At 41.1% G+C, this 22,677-nt stretch overlaps 1 protein-coding gene across 1 annotated transcript in view; it reads left to right on the top strand.

Annotated features, from left to right (window-relative positions):
• The first annotated feature begins 1,428 nt into the window (after positions 1–1,428).
• plppr2b (phospholipid phosphatase related 2b) overlaps positions 1,429–22,677 on the top strand; it is a 36,724-nt gene continuing 15,475 nt past the window's right edge. The window contains exons 1-2 of the mRNA XM_070828093.1: positions 1,429–1,539; positions 14,904–15,092. Of these exons, the coding sequence (XP_070684194.1) occupies positions 1,429–1,539; positions 14,904–15,092 (300 nt within the window). The remainder of the gene's footprint in view (positions 1,540–14,903; positions 15,093–22,677) is intronic.

Here is a 22,677-nt window from a genome sequence, read left to right as displayed (position 1 = left end):
AGATCAAAAAGTCGTGTTGTCGAATTGAAAGACCGCACTCTCGAATAAAGGAAAACAGCCCCACTGAGCGTATCTTTGTGGACATTTCATCATATGGGTAAATGTGTTTGTATGTGTGTTGTGCCTGTGTACATGTGAATGAAAACAGGTGTTTTTACTCTGATGGCAGATAAAAGGATTCCCTCTTTGTGTCCAGACATGATTATTGGCAAACTGACAGCATGAAGCACGTGGGCTTTCAGCAGTGTTGAAGGTCTCTGGTTTATCAATGGATGGATGGCACATTATGAGCTCCAGGTTTAAAGGGTCCTTATTTTCTTGTGACTGTAGCGGTTGGACACAGTGTTTATTGTGAAGGTTTAATTCTAAATATGTGGTGCCACATCTGTGATGTGAGGTTAGGAAACGTCATTAATTGCATTGGTGGAAGAAATATTCAAATATTATTGTATATGAAGTCCTGCATTCAAAAAAAGTACAAAAGTATTAGCATCGAAATATGCCAAAAGTAAAAGTGCCATTATGTAGAATATATATTCTACTCTTATCATTGTATTCTGGCCTAATTGCTGATGCATTAATGTGTAAATCACATCAGTGTTGTAGCTGGTAAAGACGGGGCTAAATCTGAAGGTATCAGATAAATGTAGTGGAGTAAAATGTACAATGTTTCCCTCCGAAATGTTTGTGGAAGTATAAAGTAGCTCAACATAGAAATACATACATGAATAAAGTGCAAGTTCATTTTAATTGTATTTAACTACAGTACTTGTTGCTGTTTAGTTGTAAAGTCAATTTTAGGTCTGAGATGGGATGTGAATTCTGGTCTTGCATTAAATTGAACGTGCTACTCATTTTGGATGCTGGCAATAGAAGTAATCGCATGCAGTCGACTCATCTAATATGAACATAACTCCCACGCAGAGCTGGGTTACCCTGTGTCACCTAAGAGATCATCTACATGGATTTTAAAATGGTTTGTGTGTTAGGAGAGCCTTACAGGGTTTTTTATGCTACTGGTAACCAGTGCCAAAGTCTCAACATGATCAAAATTCATAGATACTCAACACACATTGTTATTTGCCTTTTTTTTTTCTGTGTCTCAGGAGACTCTGATGAAACACAAACACACTAAACCAGGCGTTGAATAGAAATACACCACTATTTACCCTCTTGTATCGTCTGGAACTCAGACAACTGTCTAGTATAGTGACTCACAAAGTTGAACACCAACAAAGTGACTAAATCAAGGTGCCAGTCTGGTCTCTGTCCTCTCCACTTACTCAAGCTAATTATCATCCACAGTAAAAACTTACAGTACTGGTTGACTTTGTTTGAGTTTGCAGTTGTCACAGTAAAAAGACACCCAGCATATCTTTTTGACACCAAGTAAACAAGTAAGCTTTGCAATGACATTTTACCCCACAGATGATCGGCAGTCAGCTGTCAGCACAGAGGAGGCCGATGAGGAACCTTCCTGAAGACATAGGCCTGCAGAAGACCAGCACCTACATCGTGCCCTGCTTCCTCCTTGTAGAGGTGAGTGTTTGAACATATTTTGTGTTGTGCTCATCAGACTCGACTCGCATCTGAAAGTTTGAGCTGCGACCACAACGAAAGTCACATTGACGGTGGTTTATTTCTTGCTTTGTTCTGATCTAAAGATAATCTTTGTCGCATTTGGCCTATCTAACCTAAATCTAGAGCCTAAAATCTCAAGCTGTCGTGCTAATATTGCACAGTGGGCAAAGTTATGTGGAATATGCTGTGTAAATGCTGCATGGTCGTGTATAAAAGATGGTAGAAATGAAGATTTAGCTGTATACTCTGCAGGCATTGGAGATTTTAGAAATCTCTGGGAACTTGGAGTTACACGGAGCAAACTGATTGACGTATGAAAGCAAACCTTACAGTCTTCTGCCTGTGAAATGTTCTCATCTTCCTCTCCTCCATTTCTCCCACATCGCTTTCTTCCATCATTTCACGTTTCTCACGGCAGATTAACAACAATGAGTGTCAGATGGGAAATTGTGTGAATTAGCAGGCTCAGTTTTCAATTCACCGACTCCCAACAGAAGTGACTGATTTGATTAAATGGCCACAAATGGGTAATTACCCCCAGTCCATGAATCATTTGGTGATAACATTTAGCGGAAGGTATTCTCTCAAGAAAGGCCCTCTCGAATGACCTTTTCCCTCATAAGTTCCTTGATTCCTTTCCTCCATTCCTCTGCTCTTCCCACGACTCTTCCTCTCCCCCTGTAATCCCTGAATGACCCGGTGGAGCGCTCATGGCCTCAGCTGCATTTCCTAATTAATTGGCCTAATTAAGAACGGAAACCCAATTAGCCCGTGCCACCGCTAACACGCTCCAAGCGTGCAGGTCCTCTGAGCTACAGCAACGGTGGCTGAATGAGCTGAATTAGCTGTTCTTTAGCATTCATTTAGCGCAGCCTTTGCTTTTGAATTCACCCCAAAAATGTGATGTTGCACTCTTACGTGGGTTACAATATCGAAGTTTAAGGTTGGAAGGAAAGGAAAATTGTCGAGTCAAATGGCGCCACTGAGAGTTGACTAGATAAGTCAGAAGGTTTTGCAATATTAGATAAAGCCTGCAGGCAAACAAAAGAGCCAAGCATAGATATGGAAGTTTTTCTGACCCATCGGTTGATAAATAAACATAGACCTTGTGAAAAGTTGGTCTCACTCTGGGTTTGCATTTCCACACACAAAAAAAAAGTTTCTAGCTTAAACTGCATCTCTCTTTAGTACACCTGCAGCAGCACCCCTTCTTCTTCTTTTCAACTGGTTCTCCTGAAGGATTTTCCCCAACCTTCGTCTCTTCCTTTGTACTCATTCACTCATTCACAACATCCTCTTGAGATCATAATACAGCTTTTTCATCTGCTCTTTGTGTGTCATCCAGCGCATGAATCCTACAATCTTTCCACATAACAATACAATCCAACACACCTCTGTTACCGCTGCATCTCTTTATAGCACAAATATCCTACAATCCCTGCAGGTTTACGCACGGTCCTAAGCTTGCTTTTATTTTCTTTCATTGTGGTTTGGTACTGGCTCATTCTCAGCATCCTCTTGAGGACTTGTTATAATGATTTCCCAGCTTTCTAATTTTTTCATAGTACAGCTATAATATCTCTAGGCTTATATCTGTCAGTGGTGCTCCTCCCTTCCTCCAGTATTCTCTTTGACGGTCTCTTGAGTACTGCCCAGTCACTCTTTTTACATAGATCCTCCACATCACTCCTCTCCAGCACGTATTCGCTTGAGTAATTACATCTTTTGCACCATGGATCTCTCCATTATTCCCCTTTACTTGTAAAGCTTCATCTCCTCCGCCCACTCAAAAGCCTGTCTGCTACCGCAAAGAACTCACTCTCATCGTTTCTACGCAATGCTTCTCTCCAGCTTTTTGTCTCCTCGCGTGTCTCCATCATTTCTTTTGTTTGTTTTATCTTTCCTCTTCTTCCTGTTGATGCTTTTTCTCCATGTAGGTCCTTCTCAGGGCAAGCACACCCTGTCCTGAGAAGACCTTGTCCTCATGCTCACCTCATTATCACAGACCAGAGGGTAAGAAATTAACATCTTCAATGCTGGGGAGCAGATGTTATGTGCAGCTAATACCATCTCTGCATTTCGCAGTTTGTGGTTTCATCCCATTTTGTCACCTAAATTGCCTCCCTCCTCCAGGGGTGCATGTATTGTTTTTACTTTGTTCCCACACGACCAGAGTTGGGTTGATGTACATTGAGTTTGACTTTAATCACCTTATATGCACCTGAATGAATCTGTGTACATTGCCGTAGTTTAATAAAGGGCATTTTTAAATTCAATTCCCCCCTCTGCTGTGTTCATACTGAAGCAGCTTGCTGTAGCATAGCTCCCCCCGGAGGGCACTCACTCCTTTGTTGTTACATTAGCATCTCATTACCCATTTCTTTTCAATTCAAATGCCCAGTCTTATTCCTCTTCCTCTCCTGTGATCTTGTTGCTGATTCACTCTCTGTTACCCCCTTTTTCCTCACAATCCAACTCCCTTTCTATCACTGGATGCTTCTTTCTCTCTATTTCCTCTTTCTTTATCACTTTATCTGTGCGACAGCGGCCTTTTCAGTTATTTGCTCCTTTCATCTCCTGGCTTGACTACCATCTCCAACTTTGATTACTGTATCTTGCTTTTCATGTTTTTTCCATCTACTGTCTTCCCTCTGTTGCTAATTTTATCGTTGTTTTTTTTTTTTACTCTATTAGATTAAAATATGAGAAATGACCTTGTCGGTTTTCTCCAAACCTGGGAGATTTCACACAATTTCACTTTTAGCTGCATGTGATAAGAACAACATGTCCCCCTCTCTCTGTATCTTTCACTCTGTCTTGATTTTGCCCCATGCTGCTGCTGTCATGCAGCGAAGAAATACAAGCGACTGGCCTGGGTCCTAACAGAGGCACTGCTTCAAAGGGTCCTCTTTAAAAAGTCATTTTGATACAACTGATTCTTGACTTGCTTCAGACACTAGTGGGTGGGAGGATGGCTGTGAGGTGGTGTGATCTAGGCCAGGCATCACTACTGTGAAAATCTGTACTGAAGCTGAGTTACAAAGTACTTGAGTGACTAGAAGTGGACTCTTTGAGTGGATCTTGCTGAGCGTACAACCTGTGTGGTATCAGCTGACGTAATAATCATTCCTGCTAACTGCGGATGTACTGTAGCTACTAATTCATGGCACCTAGCCTTTGCAGTGGGCATCCTGGCTTTCCAGCTTTGCCGTTCAGCTTCGTCTGCCAGCTCAGCGTATCGGAGCTTCCTCCTCTTCACTCCTTCATCATGCCTCGTTGGCTGCATCCTCCTGTGGCACAGCGAGTCACGTAAAGCAAACAGACTGCTGCATAGGACCACATAATGTTTCATGTCTACGGCCTGCGTTACCTCTGATGACACTAAGGTGTTGGTTCACGTCTGCTTGCATCTCTCATTTCCTTGCTTCCCTGCAGATGCCCCAATTTGTGCCTCCTCATTAATTTCTGCCAAGTCAGTAATATTTCTCCCCTCATTTTGTTTGCTTCACGTCTCACTTCATATACTGCCGTGCTAATTTGAAACTGGAAATACATTTTGAGAGAAATGTAATACTTTCCCAACTACATTTGATATAAACACACTCAGTTGAACATATCTGGCAAGTTCCAAACTTCTTATATTGAATGTATCTGAAAATGACATATTTTGTTTCCCTATGATATCCATTCTCGCAATACAGCATCTGCTTCTAGCAACTTAAGCACAGTCCAACTTTTTATGGGTATGTTTTGCAGTTGGTTAAAAGGGAACTTAATTCTAAAGCGGCATGAAATCCGATTGTGTCTGGGTTGTTGGGCTTTTGAAAAACCCTGCTTTCAACTCTGGCGGACAGGATATATGTTCTTGTATCTGACAAAGGATCTTTCACTGTTTTTGTCCAAGGTGTGAATGCAGCACAACGTAGGTTGCTCGACTGTTAATGTATCAGTCCTGCAGTTCCCTTTAACAAAGCTCCTTCTCTCTCTGCATGTGCTTGCTTCATCCATACTTCCTGCTGTTTTTGACACTGCCTCAGTACATCTTCTACCTCCAAGCAATGCATTTGTTGTATGTGTTTACTCTTTTCTAAAGCTGTTTTGTTCTAAACAGCTTTACTTGTGCCAAGACCAAGACCCCCGCAACCAAACTTTACACACATTTCTACACATTTAAGCACCAAATATGCTTACTAAACTACTCCATTAGCACTCACTTTAATAGGAACTTGCTTTGCAAAGTTAAAATCTTGATGTAGAAGCAGCTCATGTTCTCATACAGCAGCCCTTTAAGCCATTTCCTAAAATACAACTAATGACTAATGAGTCTCTTTAACCTCTTTATGGGCAATTGATATAGAATATGTGTATCAGCATGTCCTATTACCACACAAGGGAAACAGCAAAGGTACCTGAGAAAATAGAGTTTTCATCTCATCCCTCAATACAATTCCTCATACTAAAATATCTTATTGATTAAATCTCTGGTGGTGGTTTCTGTGCTCATTTCATGAAAATGCTCACACAACTCTTTTTTTGTGGCCCCTCTTTCTTCAACACACACACTCACAGACACCACCACAAAGACACAGTAAAAGCTCATTCTCACATTATTCTTTCCCTAGTTTCCCCCTCATTATCTCCCAGACTCCATGAATAGCACCTGCCCACCTGACTGCTGCGCTGGGATTTTTCAGCTCACTGGGTGGATGTTTGAAACACTTGTTAGCTGGCTGCTTCCCACCTGTTATCACTTTAGGGAGGAGGGGAGGGAAGAGAGACCCTGTGTATCACCAAATTCGCTCATATCATCTGCAAACATTGAATGGAGTGGCCGCCTATCGAGGCTGGCACACCAAGGCCAAATTATCCAGTCAGAAATAGATATCGAAGATCCGGAGTAAGTCTCTAAAATAAAACTGCTTATGTAAGATATAATCTTCCTCCTCGCTGTTTCTTCTCTCTGAGCTACATACAATTATAGGTTTCAGAAATGCAGATTCTCACCCATGCTGCATGTTGCTCTGAATGAGGTCAGCTAAATAAATTGTAATGGAGGAGTCTAATTCCAAAATCAAGAAACTCACGAAATTGGCATCCTTTCTTGCTCAAACAGATCACATCAATATCAGACTTGTTCGTTTAATAATTTTCTAGCCTGTGCTGCAAAAGAACAACACATTAAGAAGACATCAGACAATAGTTTAGTTTGAAAATTATCACATGCTAATGCTTGGTTATATATGTACGTTGAGAGCACTGGAATGAAACCTTTAATTGCGCTGCAGGGTTTTATTCAAGGAACATGTTTGTGTGAGCCTGCATCTGCTTTTATTCTCGTGCTTGTAAGATGCGGGGGCATGTTTGCTTGAGGATGGGGGATTTTGTAGAATTATGTGATTGTTGCTGCTATAAAGAGAAGGAGAAGTGAAAGGAAGGAAGAATGGGTGAGGGGAGTTGGGGAGTGCAGCAGATACTGTAGATGCCGAGAAGCAAATCCTGTGCGTGAGAGAGACAGCAGATAGAGAGTTTTGACAGTGAGGATGATTGAGAGACATGGAAGGAAATGCAGCATGAAGGGGGGAGACACAGAGAGCGTGGGTTTGAAAATGACTGAGGAAAAATGTTTTTTGACAGATAACGGAAGAAAAAAAAACCAGCTGAGTTTGAGATAAACAAGGCATGGAGATAAAATACGCCCAATAATCGGACAAACAAAAGAGGTGGAGAGAGAGAGAGAGAAGAGAGAAAGAAGAGAGGAGGGGGAGGGCATGTGGCTGCCCAAAAGATGAATGCCTGCTTTGATCCTCTTCCTCTCCCTTGTTCCCTCTTTGTATTTTACCTTCCCCTCCACTTCACCCTCTCTCAGTCTCTCATATATCCTCATTTACTCTCTTTCACCTCCTCCCCCCTTGTTGTTTTCTCTTCTTTCTGCTGCCCTCCTCAGTTTTATTTCCCAGTGGCACGCTCGGCTTTGCCCTCACACATTCTGTGATATACTAATGTCTCATTAACTGTTTTATCCGTCTGTTTATCTTTTTCCACTCTCCCTCTGCTGCTTATCCCAGTCCACTCTTTAAGGCTCTATCCCTCCGGCTTGTCCACTGTTTTCTATCAGGCGGCTCATCTATCTTGCGCTTGTCTTGCTAAGTGTGTTGTAATACAATCCGGTGACACCAGGCGGCAGTCAAGCCCATTGATTCTCTTGTTATCCATGTTGATTCTCTGATATGCCCTTGAAGGTTTTGTGGCTTTTTGCTCCATCATTTACATGGCATTTATGCAGATGAGTATGCATGAGAAGAGTGTGGTGTGTGTTTGACTCTGTTTCTTGTACGTGCACTGGGTTGTGTCATTCTGACTGCGCGGGTGTTTGTGGTCTAAAAACAGACTTTGGCTTTTTTTTTTAATCATCTGCTGAAAATCAGAGAGATGAAACCTCAGCTGCTGTGAAATATTCACCGGCGCAAATCACATGACCGAGTGATTATGTGAGTGAGCTCACCAGGAAACCAAATCACAGGGAAAGGAGGAGAGGTGTTGCAGCCTCAGGCTAATTTAGGGAGCTTTTAGAGCTAAACACTGAGGATAGCAACTCAGTGAAGCCGTCTTAAACCTCCCTGACACTAATGAAAAACACTGTTGCTCCTGATGATGTCAGTCTTTTGGTCAGAGGTGTTTCACCTTGCTGTGGAGACTATTTGTTTTTAATTTGTTCATTCATTTGAGGCTAATGAAAGAAAGCAGATTTATCATTTAGTAAAATAATGTATGATGCAATAACATGAAATATGTCTTCACAGAAGTTATAGTTGCTGACAGATTGTACATTAATGAAACCTAAAAAATGGACTTGCAACTACATTATTGTGACTTTTATCTTTTGTCTTTTGCCTTTTGTTTAATGTTTGTGTACTGCTTATATATTGTAGTTGTCAGCCTGGAAAAAGAAAGCTTTTTCTAATGTGTCTCTACTGCTATACACGGCAATACAACTCTCGCCAAAGTGTAAGAAAGAGGACACATCCGTCCTGAACAAGGAAACATGTAAAATTGCCTCACCCCCTTTCCTGCTCAGAAGGAGTCATTCATACAATAGTCTGTACTCATCAGACATCTTGAGAGCAAAATGAAGCAACATGTCTCCAGTTCATCCTGAGCCGCGTGACATTCGTTTTCTCCCAGCAGGGTGCTGTCATCTCAACACCAGCCTCCATCCACTCATTCTCACCTTCTGTAAACATGTTTGACTTTATCAGTTGACTCTTCTGCCATCTGGCTGCTCCACACAGGCCAAGGGCAGACATGCACCACTTATGTGCTCACCGTTAGGCTCCAGGAGACGTTAGCAATGCCCACATCTATTTTCACTGCCTTTTATCCCTATCCATAACACACAATGTCACATTTTATTTTAGCCTTTTCTGGTTAAAGGGCTTTTCAGGGCAGGCGGTTTTCCTCTGTTTTTGTCACATCACTGCCATTTTAGTCTCTTTGATTTTCTACCTTTAAGTCCCTTTGAAGTGGAGAGGTATGAAGGTATAAGCATTAAATCTTAATTAGACAGCCTGATAAGTTGCTCTAATTTGTCTGTGTCGGCCAGAAAGGGGTCATCATCTTCTTCATCTAACATCATCTAAGCTGACAGATTTTAACAGTTGAATCAAATTGGGTTTCTTTGCATAGCAGTGTAATCCCTCATTTGTCATTCCTGTCAGTGAAGCCACCCCTGATTTTTTTTTTGTATGAGCTGGCAATACCGAATCTGTATGAATCATAAAAACATACCTATTTCTACCTTTGCTGTGATATATGCAGGATCTGGTTTGACTGAAAATTGTGTGTTATTTTTGCCGTTGAATGTTTACAAGGCTGTTTTTGTATGAATGGGAGTTTGAGATATAAGAACCTTTGAAACCTCATTGTATGTTGTACCTTAAGACGGATGCTTTCTTTTCTTCATTCTTGAAAAGTATACTTCTTCAGATTCTTTTTGTTTTTCAAATGTACGTGCGGATAGAAGCCATTGTCTTTATATTAGTGGACTGGTGCACCACTGAAACGGAAAAGATAGTGTGTGATTTGCTGAGAGGAGAAGAGACAGACAGGGTTAGTGTCTCATAACCACTGTACAGTCTTTATCTCAAAATGCCAACTCTCTTGAGGTGAATCAGAGTGAGAGAGAGTCTTATATGATATTAGAAAAATCATGCTCTTTACTGTAATTTCAGTGGCACTGACGAACCATATTTCTGTTGCTCGCACTACTGAATTATTCCTACTGATAGTTTTCACATTCAGAGTGAGAGGAGACAACAAACTTTGTGTCTGGTCTCTTTACAAATGTAAGTAGGGAGAGTATATAACACCTGGGTCTTAAGCTTTTTACAGAAGTAGTCAGCCAGGAGTATGAGAACAATATGTTGACAATGGTCTAATGGCCCAATCCTGATCCTGGAAGCCCACTGCCGTGCATGTTTTAGATGTTTCCCTGCTCCAGCACACCTGATTCACATGATCAGCTTGCCATCAGGCTCAGCAGCAGCCTGATAACGACCCATTCATTTGAATCAGGAGCAGGGAAATATCTAAAACATGTAGGTCAGTGGGCCGCTAGGAAAATCTTAATCAGTCTAACCAAACCATAACCATAGTGCTGTCATATTATAAAACAGTTTTATTTTTCTAACATGGTTAGTTACATATTTTATTGTTTCATTTGGTGGACTTGTCATTGCATTGTATGGTTGTAACTCACATGCAAGTTTTAGCAAGTGGCAGTTCTGTTTGGTGATTTGTTACCAAAGGTGCTCAGTCTTAAACCCTGCAATCCTCATTTCTCAGGTGATCACTAGTTATTTGGATTGAGCTGAGAGATCGTGGAGAGAAAATATGGAACAGACAACATACCAGAAGGGCAGCAAAAGTTAAGGTTATTAAAACTTTGGCATTGGAACAGAAGCATACCGCTTTCTTATGTGTTCTCCTACGGGTACATCATCCAAAAAAAAGCTATCAAATAATGTGTTTTGCTGGTACATTCTGAAATATAAAGTAAATATGAGGTTTGAACTGTAATAATAAGGACAGAGATTGAAAGGGTTGGCAGGGTCTTGTAAACTAACAAGGTGAACAGTCCTTTAGGTGGAAGGTAACAGGTGACAGACTGGGGCTGATGGCTCATTGGACAAGAAAACGAGTTATGTATTATAACCCATAAATGACCTATGGCTGGACTCTATATGTAATTCATATGAATCAAAAGGTGCAAGATTTCGAATCTTTTGGGGACAATAAAGCAGAAAATTCATTCGCACCAGCTGTGAGAAATCGCTCTTGTGTTAAGTGTGTACACATATAGCTGCCATGTGACGATCCTGGGTGATCAGCCTGTTTAGGGATGACTTGTGAAAGAGTGGTGTTGGCACTTCTTGACCCTCCATGACCCCCTCATAGCTTAAGCTTGTCAGTAGTTTCATACTGCACATGCATCTGATGCTTTAGAAATATGTTTTTTATGCAAATTTCTAGTCCAAGGTGACTTGCGCAGGATGTGTCCCTGTGCTAATTAGAAACCATCCACTTGAAGCTGCTTTGACCTTTATTAATATTCAGACAAACTGTCCGTGGTTGCTGAGTGTACTGGAAGTTGGTTATTTGTTCATGTGGGTGGGAATGGAGATGAAATGTCATGTAAGAGCTCGTAGCCTGTATTTGGCAGGGAGGCTGTATTCCCTCTTTGTGCTACTGAACGAGTTTGTGTGACTGGAACCTTTGTATTTTGGTCATACTGAAATTTTTTCCCGTGATGCTCCTGAGTGAATATCAAGTGTTTTTAACTGTAACGCATGCCTTCTCATGTATCATGGTTGTTAGATCTCCCAGACTGACAGTATAGTCAATAAGTTCAGAAACTTTTAATGCATATGCAGTGCAGAAGATGCAAAATGACATGCATAATCTCCCTTTTCTGCAGTTGCCTTCAAATGTTTGTTTAAACTTTGATGGGTGTTGGTAGACCTCCTTCGCTCTCTTCCTCCCACCTTCCTACACCTCCCTCCCTCCCTCCTTCGCTCCCTCCCTCAAGCCTTCTGTAGCTCGGCAAGAAGAGAGGAGTGCACGATAGAGAGAAATGTTCAACACAGCGTGCCTGTGTCAGAGTTCCTCCTCAGACATGGGAATGCACCCACATGCCTGCAGACATATTCAAACACACTCTGCACATGGAAAGACACTCGCACACACCCACTCACTCAAGCACACAAAGCGCATGCACATGGAAACAAACATGGGAAAACATGAAGCTACTTGATATTCTATAAATAAACTACAGGCTGGAGGTGTTTGTATAGTTTGCCAGCATGTGTGGTTATGTGTGTGCGCCTATGTGTGTGTTTCTGTGTCCCTCATGACTTTGCTTTGAAGGGCCTTAGGGGATGTGTGTTGTCACTGAATATATCGTCCCTCCAGTATGATGCTTTTCTCACCGCGGACCCTTAATGCAAAGACTATGACGATTCCTGCACGCAGATTGAAGTAGATTAGGTTTGAACATTGCCACGGGGACATACAGATCAATTATTTGATTTTGCAATTCATGTAGGGAATCGTCTTTTTCAATGGCTGTAAAAGAAAACAGGGAAAGGAAATTTACAGAGAAGCAGATCTGACGGTGGAGCAGAGCGTATAATTTAAGGAGTTAGAATTAGGTCACCCTATCTCTCCCATGTTCATTGTCGCTTTTCAATGTGTAATAAAGCTGAAACGTGTTACGTGTAACAAGTACCCCCTTCCCCTCCCTATAACGTTAGTCCAAGTGGATTCTCTGTCACTTTGCAGAAGAGGATAAACATGCTGGAGGAGGAGGAGGTTCCCTCAGTGGTTTGTTACTGCCACCTGCCGCTGTGTCTCCTGTTTAATGCTGTAAAGCACGATCACATCCTTAAAAATATGATCTTAGATAATTGATAACAATGTTAGCACAAATAGAGATCACATGCTGCTAGCTTGAATCGCAAATACTACTTTATTCCACTATGACAACACAGCAAACTGTGCGTAGGCTACCATTTTTGACATTTTGTGTGAAATGGTTCAGATAACAAAAACAACTTTGGTTTTAGACTTGTAGTTACTTTAAAAGTTAGAAATTCATGGAATAGTTTCACATTTTGGGAAATAATAGCTTTATATGAGAAGATCACACAGAACGTTGACTTCCTCGTTACTGTGAGGTTTCTGTCAGGTAACTTCCTTAAAACCAAAACTTGTGTTTTTTGCATTTCTGTTTGTGTACGGAGTCAGACAGAGTTAGGCTAGCTGCTCCCCCTGCTGCAGTCTTTATGCTAAGCTATGCTAAGCTAAGCTAATAAACTCTGCATCGATATGAGAGAGGAATTTATCCTCTCATCTAACGTTTAACATCATTTTGGACTCCTATCCACCGTACAACTTCAACATGGGTGTCGTAGTTTGTTGCCAGTCGTGTGCTAAATATAATGCATTTTCTTTATAATGATTGTTGATTAATTAAATTATTGTTAAGTCGACTCAACAAGGGCAGAAGCAAAAGAAAAAAAGTCTGCACGACCCAAATTGCCAGTGATTTTACAGACAAATGACAAACGCCTCTCCCAGTGTACTGACTGTGAACCTGAGAGCTAGGTGGGCATCAACTGTTTATCTTCCTCTCCTTGTCAAAACACTGTGCATCTTGGACTTGCTTTCTGACCAAATTTTGCTAAACTGAATCTGAGTTACCATGAGAGCACTTTTGCTGCTCCTCTATCAGACCTGTAATAGCAGGAAAAGCACAGATGGAACTGATGACATAAATTACGTCTTGTTCCAGCAGTGCAGCAATTAATAACGTTATTAGTTACGCCTGTGTTAGACAAGTCAAAATGTCTACTGCGAAAAAGGTTCATTCAGCTTCAGTTTGGAGTGTGGCCCTCTGCATTGGCTCTTCAGACCCGCGTCCAGTTTGTGTCTCTGTGGATTTCGAACCCAAACAAGCAGCCAAATCACATGCTTGAATTTTTTTGTTTACTACATATTAACTGTTATTTATAATTGTAATGCTTTAACCAACCTTATGTTACCGTATGTTACACACATTTTAACCCCTTTAAGGTAAAAGAGCATTGAATTGTTGCTGCTGTTTCTTTCCTGCCTCAATGTCCCTAAAGTTATAAACCAGCTCAGCCTGCCAGCAGAGGCTCCTCATGTTTTGCTGCTGATAAATTTGTCCTTCACATACAATAGGAGTTAATCGAGCAAACATTTAGGCTGCAGATTATGATGAAGCTAATCCTGAGCTCGCTATATTTAAACTCGCATTCCTTTTTTAACTTGTTTTTGTTTCGGGCCTTTTCCCGCAGGGCAAACAAATATTGCGCAAACCTCCAGTGTTCGGGTACTGATTCAGAGAAGCTTACCGTGCAGCTGTAGCTGTGCAGCTTCCTGTATAGGACTGTTCAAAAGAGTTAGCGTGCTGTTTACTTGAGTGTAAATGAATAATTAGTACTTGTGCATCTGTCTCATCTGTGCAGAATAGCATGTTTTTTTTAATGTTTTCTGCATTTGTCATCCCCTCTGCCTCTCTTACTCTCTATCTCTCGCTCTCATCCATACAATCTGTTATGGTTATGTTTATGCTTCATGGCTTTTGGTTTGCATACAGCTGGTATTTAATGTGGCAGAATAGTCGTGTGGTACAAAAACAACTTAAGTTATGCAGGGAGTCATACATACATAATTCTTCTCGTCCTACCCTCTGCTCTTCCCAGGGTTGTTTTTTCTCTTTCTCTGTTCTTGTCGCCTCTTGTCTTCTCCACCGCTCTGCTCTTTTTTTTTTTTTTTACCCCATCTGTGTTTCACCCCCCCCCCTGCTCCATACAGCGTTATTTTGTTTGATCGGTCTCCATTAGTTTCTTTATGCTCCCGCTCGGCATACTGACACCGCTGAAGGAATCTGTCTCTCACTCTCTGTCATTGCTCTCTTTCCCCCTCTCTGTCTGTCTTTCTCCTTATTTGTCTCTCTCTACCTCCCTCCCTTCCTCCCTCTCTCTCTCTCCCTCCCTCCCTCTCCCTCTCATCCTCATGCCTCACTATCTCTCCACGCACACTTGATTCATTTTACACACATTACGGAAGCATCCATCATTTTGCTCTGAGAAGGAAAAATCTCTCCTTTTTTTTTTTTTTTTTTTACTCATGACAATATTTTCCACTTCTCTCTTTGCGACTGTGTTTTCTTTCCCCCAACTCCTACACTCTCCTGTGGATTCAATCCTAAAGCTGGAACCAATATGTTTTATTTCCAGCTGGTCATCATGGCAGGGACGGTTCTGTTGGCGTACTACTTTGAGTACACAGACACGTTCCCTGTACACATCCAGGGCTTCTTCTGTTTCGACAAAGCCTACTCCAAGCCATACCCAGGACCAGAGGACAACAGCAAGGCGCCGCCCGTCCTCGTCTACTCCCTCGTCACTGCCATTCCCACTGTGACGGTGAGTCTCTGTTCAACTTGTCAAAAGAAAAAAGAAAAAACGTGCTAAAAAAAAAAACGTACTTCCACAGGTGCTCATCACAAACACAACTCACATGAACGGACATACACAACATGTAAGAAATGCACACACACGGACAGTTCCTCCTCATCTGCACGTGGTGTTTGTGGATTGAAAGAGGGGAGAGGTGTGTAGGTGTGTATCCTCGTGGTCTCACTGCTCTGTTTGTGTGGATGTGTTCTCTGTCATAACCATGGCAACGGGCACTATATTTGTCCTCCATAGAGCAGTCAGAGATAGCTACAGTGTACAGAGAGTCTGTCCTTATTTCAAGACTGCACGCTACGAAAACAGAATAAAACATAAGCTCTAAACGGCTTCCCTTATTCGTGAATAACGTCAGGAGGCACAGTTTTGTTATTTTCGTCAGACACTCTTCATCCAAGACTCAAAACTGTGCATGGAAGCATCCTTAATAATGAAACATCCACACAGAATTGTAATTTGTAGGTCATGAATTCTTGGCAGCATGCAAGTGTATGCATCAAGTCAAAGGCAAATATTTAACTGTTTGATTTTTGCTTTTCATTGTAGTAACTTGTGCATCGTCCCTGTCACTAAATCAGTTTAAATTGAATACTATAAGGTAAAGCCATTATTGTCATTAGTCCAGAATATACTGAATTCTATTATGCTAGCCATACGTTTGTGTCAGTACTGTGGAATATTATTAATAATGAAACACAGCTTCACAACCTTATCAAAGCTCTGTCTCCATGTCTGCTGGTCTTGTCCCCTAGGGCTTGTCTCTTTGATTTCCTACAGTGAAGTGGCATTACAACATGGCTCGACTCTGAGCACCGTATCGCGCTCGCACGCGCACACGCACACGCACACACACACGCACACACACACACACACACACACACACACAGACAAATATAAGTGCAAGCATAATAACAAGCAGATGCACATAATTACACAACCAGATACAAGCAGTCCTGGGTCATTTGCTTCTGTCTAGAGGAGACTGCCTCTGTCCCTTCCTTTGTCACAATTTTCATCTTTTCTCAGATTATCATTATAGAGAATATAGACCTGTTTGACTCCTTTTTTGAGAGGCACTGTAGATAACAACAACAGTAATAATAAGACATTTGTAGATGTTTTAAAGGGTATTATTCTGAGACTTTTCTGTCAATTTTGGAGTAATAGTAATGGAGGTTCCAGGCCTGTCTTTTTAAATATAGTTGTAGCAGTATCCTACAACACCATTGCACACACACATATACATACCCATGTTCACACAAACAACAGATGCACAGTAGCACTTTCTATACTTCCTATATATGTATGTGTTGTATCTTTGTGTGTGTGTGTTTGTTTGAAGCCTAACATGCACTGGAATGGATGGGGGCTGCAGGCACCACGGTATGTGAGCTGTGCAGAGTGGGAGCGGAGTGGCGTGATTTTGCCTGGAGTGTGAAGCGACTTTTTTGAAAGTCAGAGCATCTGTGTTCTCTCTCCCTCCAAGATACCGCTCCATCCCACGAGCCGCTGTTCAGATATAATAAAAAAAAAAGCAGATATTCTCTCACTTATCTCTCACTTTTCACTCAGACTTTTAGCCACAAGCACAAAATGGACGAGTTCCCTTGACTGACAGTACAGACGTTTTTTGTAACAACATATACAACATGTACATACTGTACCGGCTTTGTGTGTGTGTGGATTGTGTCTGTGTGTGTGACAGCTCCAACTGATTTTCAAACTCCAGAAAAACTTCACAGATCTCTTTTAGTTTTCCTCTAGACCCTCTCTCCTTTTGATGCTGCCTCTTCGTATAATGATGAGGAGACATACAACTCAGGATAACTGCAGTTTGTTGCTGAAGTTGAGACATTTAAAAGCGCACTCTGGAGATTTACCACTATACAGTGACAGACAGTTTATAAAAACAATGAGAAAATCATTGCAGCAGAGACGGCGCTATCCTGACCTTTATTTCTTAGTATGGGTCCACAAAGGCGGGATCCTACACTTCCCATGATGCAGCTCAGAAGCTTCTTTCACTAGACCCTCCCTGCCTGCTAAACATGCTCTAAGTCTTAACTCAAGAGGGTTATTTTCTCAGACTTCAGAGCCTTCAGAGTTTTCATAGCCTGAGTAGCAGTCCCTATAATCAGCGTGTGCTCCTTGAAACATCTTTGCCTCAGTTTACGCCACCCTTAATTGAATCAATTAAACCTTTGTAGAGAATGCTTTGAGCTTAAACACCACAGGTCACCTTTAAGAATCATCTCTCTTTGATTAAGATTTTATTTGTTTGTTTCTTCATTTCTGTATCTTGCCCTTTCTATATCTTTTTGTGTGTGTGGAGTGTTGTTCTTGACACATATCTCTGGCAGATTTACTATATTATATTAGGGTTATACAGTAACTGTTATCACATTAACAAAGTCTGGTACTTAGTTCATTTGATGACGCCTGAACAAGTTACGTTCTCTGAAAAAGGTGGTGGGATATGGTCAGAAGCTCCAGGAATAGCAAAGCAAGAGGAGAATTAAAGTATTTACCACAGTGAGTCCTTCATACATTTTGAGTAGGAGAACTATGATGTTATTTTCAGCAGCAATGATAAGATATTGTTGATTGTTGACAGTATGAGGTAAAAAAAAAAAGAAAATATGAGATCCTGCAATATCCTAAGACACTCGTAGGCCATGGTGAAAATGTGGCTCTTCCTTTAATTGTGATCGGGCTCTTTAAATGCTGCAGTGCAGGTTGAAACAGAATCCACCACATATCAGGGGCCTGGTCAAATAAACTGACAATATTGAAAAGTGGCAGCGTTCTCTCAGGGCTTTTGTGTCACACTGAACCTGTAAAATTTGAACGACACACACCAGAGCTGGTCACATTTTCAGCATTGATGTGGTTCGTCGTTAGAGCAGAAAACTGTGTGTCTGTGTGTGTGTGTGTGTGTGTGTGTGTGTGTGTGTGCGGCAGAGACGATGAGATAAGAAGCAAGAGGACGAGTGAAATAGAAGCACTTGTTTGGTACTTGGCAAATATGCTGTAAGTTTCAGTGCATCAGTGAAGGTAAGTGCGTGGGTGGATGACGGCGCACGTTTTCTCCTCCACTGACAGAGAAAACGGAGTCTGCGTGTGCAGGTGGGAGTCGGTGTGTGTGTGTGTGTGTGTGTGTGTGTGTGTGTGTGTGTGTGTGTGTGTGTGTGTTTCCGACTAGTGGTGGGATCTGAGAACTAGTCAGAGTGGCTACAGGCAATCTCTATGACTCTTCACAACTGTGGCTAATTCCATTCACACACACACACTTACACATGCACAAACACTAGTGCAGCCCATATACAATACAATGCACCAGACGCAATTCCAATTATAGTGCCAAGCTAGTTGAAAGAGAGGGGTAATGTGCATCACCAAATTAGTTGCACATGTATATGCGAGAGCGTGTATTGTGTAATGGTAACCGTGTGTGTGTGTGTGTGTGGCGATTGCACACTATAATCCACCCATCAGTCGATACAGTTAAGCTGCGACCAATCACGGGATCAAATAGTAATTGCAGGCTTAAGATGCAAGTGGCACAGTGTGAGCTTTTACAGCATGTGGAGACTCACGCTGCGCCACACTAACACACACACTTATAAGCTCAAGCAAGAGGATATGAGGCCGTGAATGAACTAAGTTTTGAATGTAGAGGTTTATTTCTCCACCTTTTTTATGTGGGTCAGAGGCATAATGCTAAATACCTTTACCCTGGAGAGCTCTGATCTAATGCTGCTAAATATAAGCCTCTCAAACAGTGCGGCAAGGAAAAGCGAGGGTGCTCTTTGAGAGACAGTGAGAGTTCAAAATGCAGCAAACACCACACAATGGGAGGAAGGGGGAGAAGGCAGAACACAAGAAACACAAGAAAAGAGGGACTGGAGAGAAAACAAGAGAAAACAAAACCAAAAAAAGAGACCTAGAACAACTAAAGGATGAGGAGTGAAGGAGAGGAAAGAGGTAACCAGAGAGTCTGTCCAATGTTCTTCAGTGGCTTCTTACTGCTCCAAGTTTGTTTTCTGCTGTCTGTTAAACCTTGGGAAGAGCCTTCATGCATAATGCAGCTCCATATGACAGAAAGATGGAGATTTAGGGCGAATCATGGAGGCAGACCATATCATCCAGTCATGCCAGAGTTTATTGAGTGAGAGCTCTTGATACACGAAAAAACTGCATTGTGCTGCTGATGCCGTCGTATCTTCAAAAACAGATGCTGGATGTGGTCAAAGCCACATTGTGTTTGGACGTTTTAATAGACTGTATGCGCTCCAACCTCCGGCGTGAAGCGATGAAGGGTGACAGAGCAGAAAAGGGAGACTGACAGAAGTAAAGCAGATGCAGATGTTAAAAAAATAAATGCGGGGTACTTAGGAAGGAGAATCTCTTTGCTCTCCAGAGGTCAGGGGTCAGGATGAGCCACATAAAAATGCACCTGAAGCTCGGAGGAAAGGAGCTGAAAACACTTTGAGATATTGACAGAAGCTACTACAAATGGACATTTATTACATTAGCAGCAAACTTCAGGTTTTTGGTGTCAAGAGTGACGCTTTTGACCAAATTTAATCAAGATTCAGTCAAAATGTAACGCATTGTCACTGAGGCCTAAGACTAATCAAAGGTGGATTTTGCTTCAAAGACAGATCTGCTCCCAAACTTTAAAGCTACTCTTCCAACTGTGCTAACATGCAGCAAGATCACAAAATAATTTTTCTTGATTTGAATAAGATGGAAATGTCAAATTTAACCGTAGCCAGCATCACTTTTTTCTTTCTCTGCTATAAAAACAAGACTTGGAAATCAATTTCCTTCTCTCCTCCTTGCTTATGTATGAAGTAGACATATGTGATTCAAATGGTGGGAGGCCGTAGGTGTGCCCTGCTACAGCATACTTCCTCTGTACTAAGATGGCTCCCATCATGCTCCCTGACTGCTCTATTGTTATGCTAATGTTTAGCAAATTATGTTGTTCAGAAAATCTGGGTTTTTCCTCTTCTCATTTTTCGCCTTTCTCTATTCTATATTTACCTTCTATTGTTATTGTAATCAGAGTTGTCATCTTTGACGAGCAACCCAAAGGAAATCTTCTCACTCACACACCAACGCACATAGACGCATAATCACACACTCAGACATGTGCACTATAAAGTAAGGCTGAAGTGAGCGTCTCCATAGATCGTGAAACAGGAGAACTCATGCAGTTCATTCGTGCAATCATCTTTTTCCTCTGACATTTTCAAGTTGATTGCAATTGTCATCGCTCTTGTATTTTAGCACACATGCTGTGGGGGGTGTACACACACGCACGCACACACACACACGCTTAAGCACAGACTTCTTACATAAAGATCAGTCCAATGCCCATATGCAAATTGACCAGAAGTTTGCATACTGTTACGCCGGGGGACAATCCTTCATGAATAATGGAGTCACATGTGACACATAGAAGAGGATTGGGGAAGAACTATTGAGTGGTAGGAAAGATTTGAGTGTCACAGTGAAACTCTTCTATTGTTCTATGTCCCAAACAATTGACTGGGAAAAGATCAGTTCCCATAATGATTTCTACATCAGGAGGGTGTAGGAGAGAGAAAGAAGCTGCAAATGTTGGTAGTGTTTATATGTGTATGTGTGATGAAAAGACACAAAATAGACTGCACTGTGTTTTTAGTTTATCTTATGTGTTTTATTCGTTTTACCTGTTGTGCTGTGTTTTTTGATGTGTGGGGGTGTTTTTTAATGCCTGAATGTGGGTTTTTAAACCTTGTTTTTATAGCCGTGACAAAAGAAAAAATTCTGTTAATAAAGTTGAATTGAATTGAATTCAACTTTTGGTGAGACCTATTAAAAGTGGTGACATCGATTGATGAAATGCAGCACATTTTATAGACATTTTCATTTATTTGTGAACAAAGCCGTAGATATTTCGGAGACCCCAGGAGGAACATTGCCTTGGGGCCCAACTTATTTTTAATGAAATACATCTATCTGAATTTTGGCAGAATTAGCTAGAACTATAGGCAGGCAAAGGGTGATAACAGCCTAAAAACATAACTCAGCATTATTAATATAGCATCTTTCGTACAAATATGCAGTCAAATGCTTCCCACAGCAAAATTACAATAAAATATAATGAAAAACAAAGCAATAAAATGTTCAAACCAATAAATACGAGTCAATAAAAATATAAACTAAAGACCTATAATAAAAATAATATAAAAACCAATTATTAGAAGTTAAAAACTACAGCTATAACTCCAAATTGAAATTAAAAGACAGAGAGAGCTTGCCACCTTCAATATCCAAAGGCAGTGAGTTCCACAGTTTAGGAACATAAAAACTGAATGTGCTTTCACTGGTACTTTTATGGGACTCATGAGGAACATTTAAAAGTAAAGTGGTGGAGGACCTTAGTGGTCTGACTGGACCATAAAATGAAACAAAATCTGTAATGTAGAGATGGTCATTTACTTGTACATAAACAAGTAAAATAACAATGGCATAAGATACAGGTAGCCAGTGCAGCGTCTTGTGTTTTAATGTGATCCATTTTCTTCATTTTGGTTAAGACTCTGCTGCAGCATTCTGAACTAGCTGTAGATTTCTTGAAGAGATTTCAGGCACTCCAGTAAAAAGGGAATTGCAATAGCTCAAATGGCTAGTAATTAAGCCATGATTGAGTATTGTAGCAGTTGGGATGTTGATTTTATTCTGTTTGACCACTTTCTTGCCGCTTTGGGTCCCATGATAAGAATCCTCAAAGTTTTGACCATTTACACATTAAAGTCCTTGAGACAGGCAATGAGAACATGCGTTTGGTGATTTAGAGATGTACAATTGTGTATCATCTGCATAAAAATGGTAACTGACATGGAGATGGTTCATAACATTTCTAAGTGGGAGAATATATAATGAAAACAGAATTGGGCCAAGAATGCTTCCTTAAGGAATACCATGAGTCTCTAATAAGTAAGTACAAAGGTTGGGTCTTCAGACATCATCCTGCTAATAACTTCACTGATCATATCAAAGGAAGATGGAGAGCCACGAGCAGGAAGATGCCAGATAGTTTGAATGTGTGCATCTACAATGCTGGCTCTAACTGAACCTGTTTTTTCTTTCCAAACAGAATCAAATTCTTTGCATTTAGGAGTTGATGAGTTATTCTGAATCTGACTGTGAAGAAAAGCATTTTGGGATTATTTTGGATGTTTTAAATAATCTTTGAGAAATTGGCTTGTCTTTGTTTCCTGACTGCAATATTGTAAATTATAACTTGATCTTTAAAAATGCCAAAGTGACATTTCCTAGCTTCAGTGCTCCACCATTGGCATTCAGCTTTTTGACAGTTGTCTCTCAGCTGACTTATTGCAGGAGTTTTGTTTTGTGCAGAGTCAACTGTGTCTCTGCACAAAACGTGAGAATCCTTATTTATCATTTAAAACTAAGCCAGTGGTGGCTGGAGGACATGTCAGTAACTTTGCTGTTAATGTTATGCTTCACAATTACAGTCTGG

This window comes from Pempheris klunzingeri, chromosome 3, assembly GCF_042242105.1.
Source record: "Pempheris klunzingeri isolate RE-2024b chromosome 3, fPemKlu1.hap1, whole genome shotgun sequence".
Classification (NCBI taxonomy): domain Eukaryota; kingdom Metazoa; phylum Chordata; class Actinopteri; order Acropomatiformes; family Pempheridae; genus Pempheris; species Pempheris klunzingeri.
The sequence above is the reverse complement of the archived record's forward strand: the minus strand, read 5'-3'. Positions and strand labels throughout refer to the sequence as shown.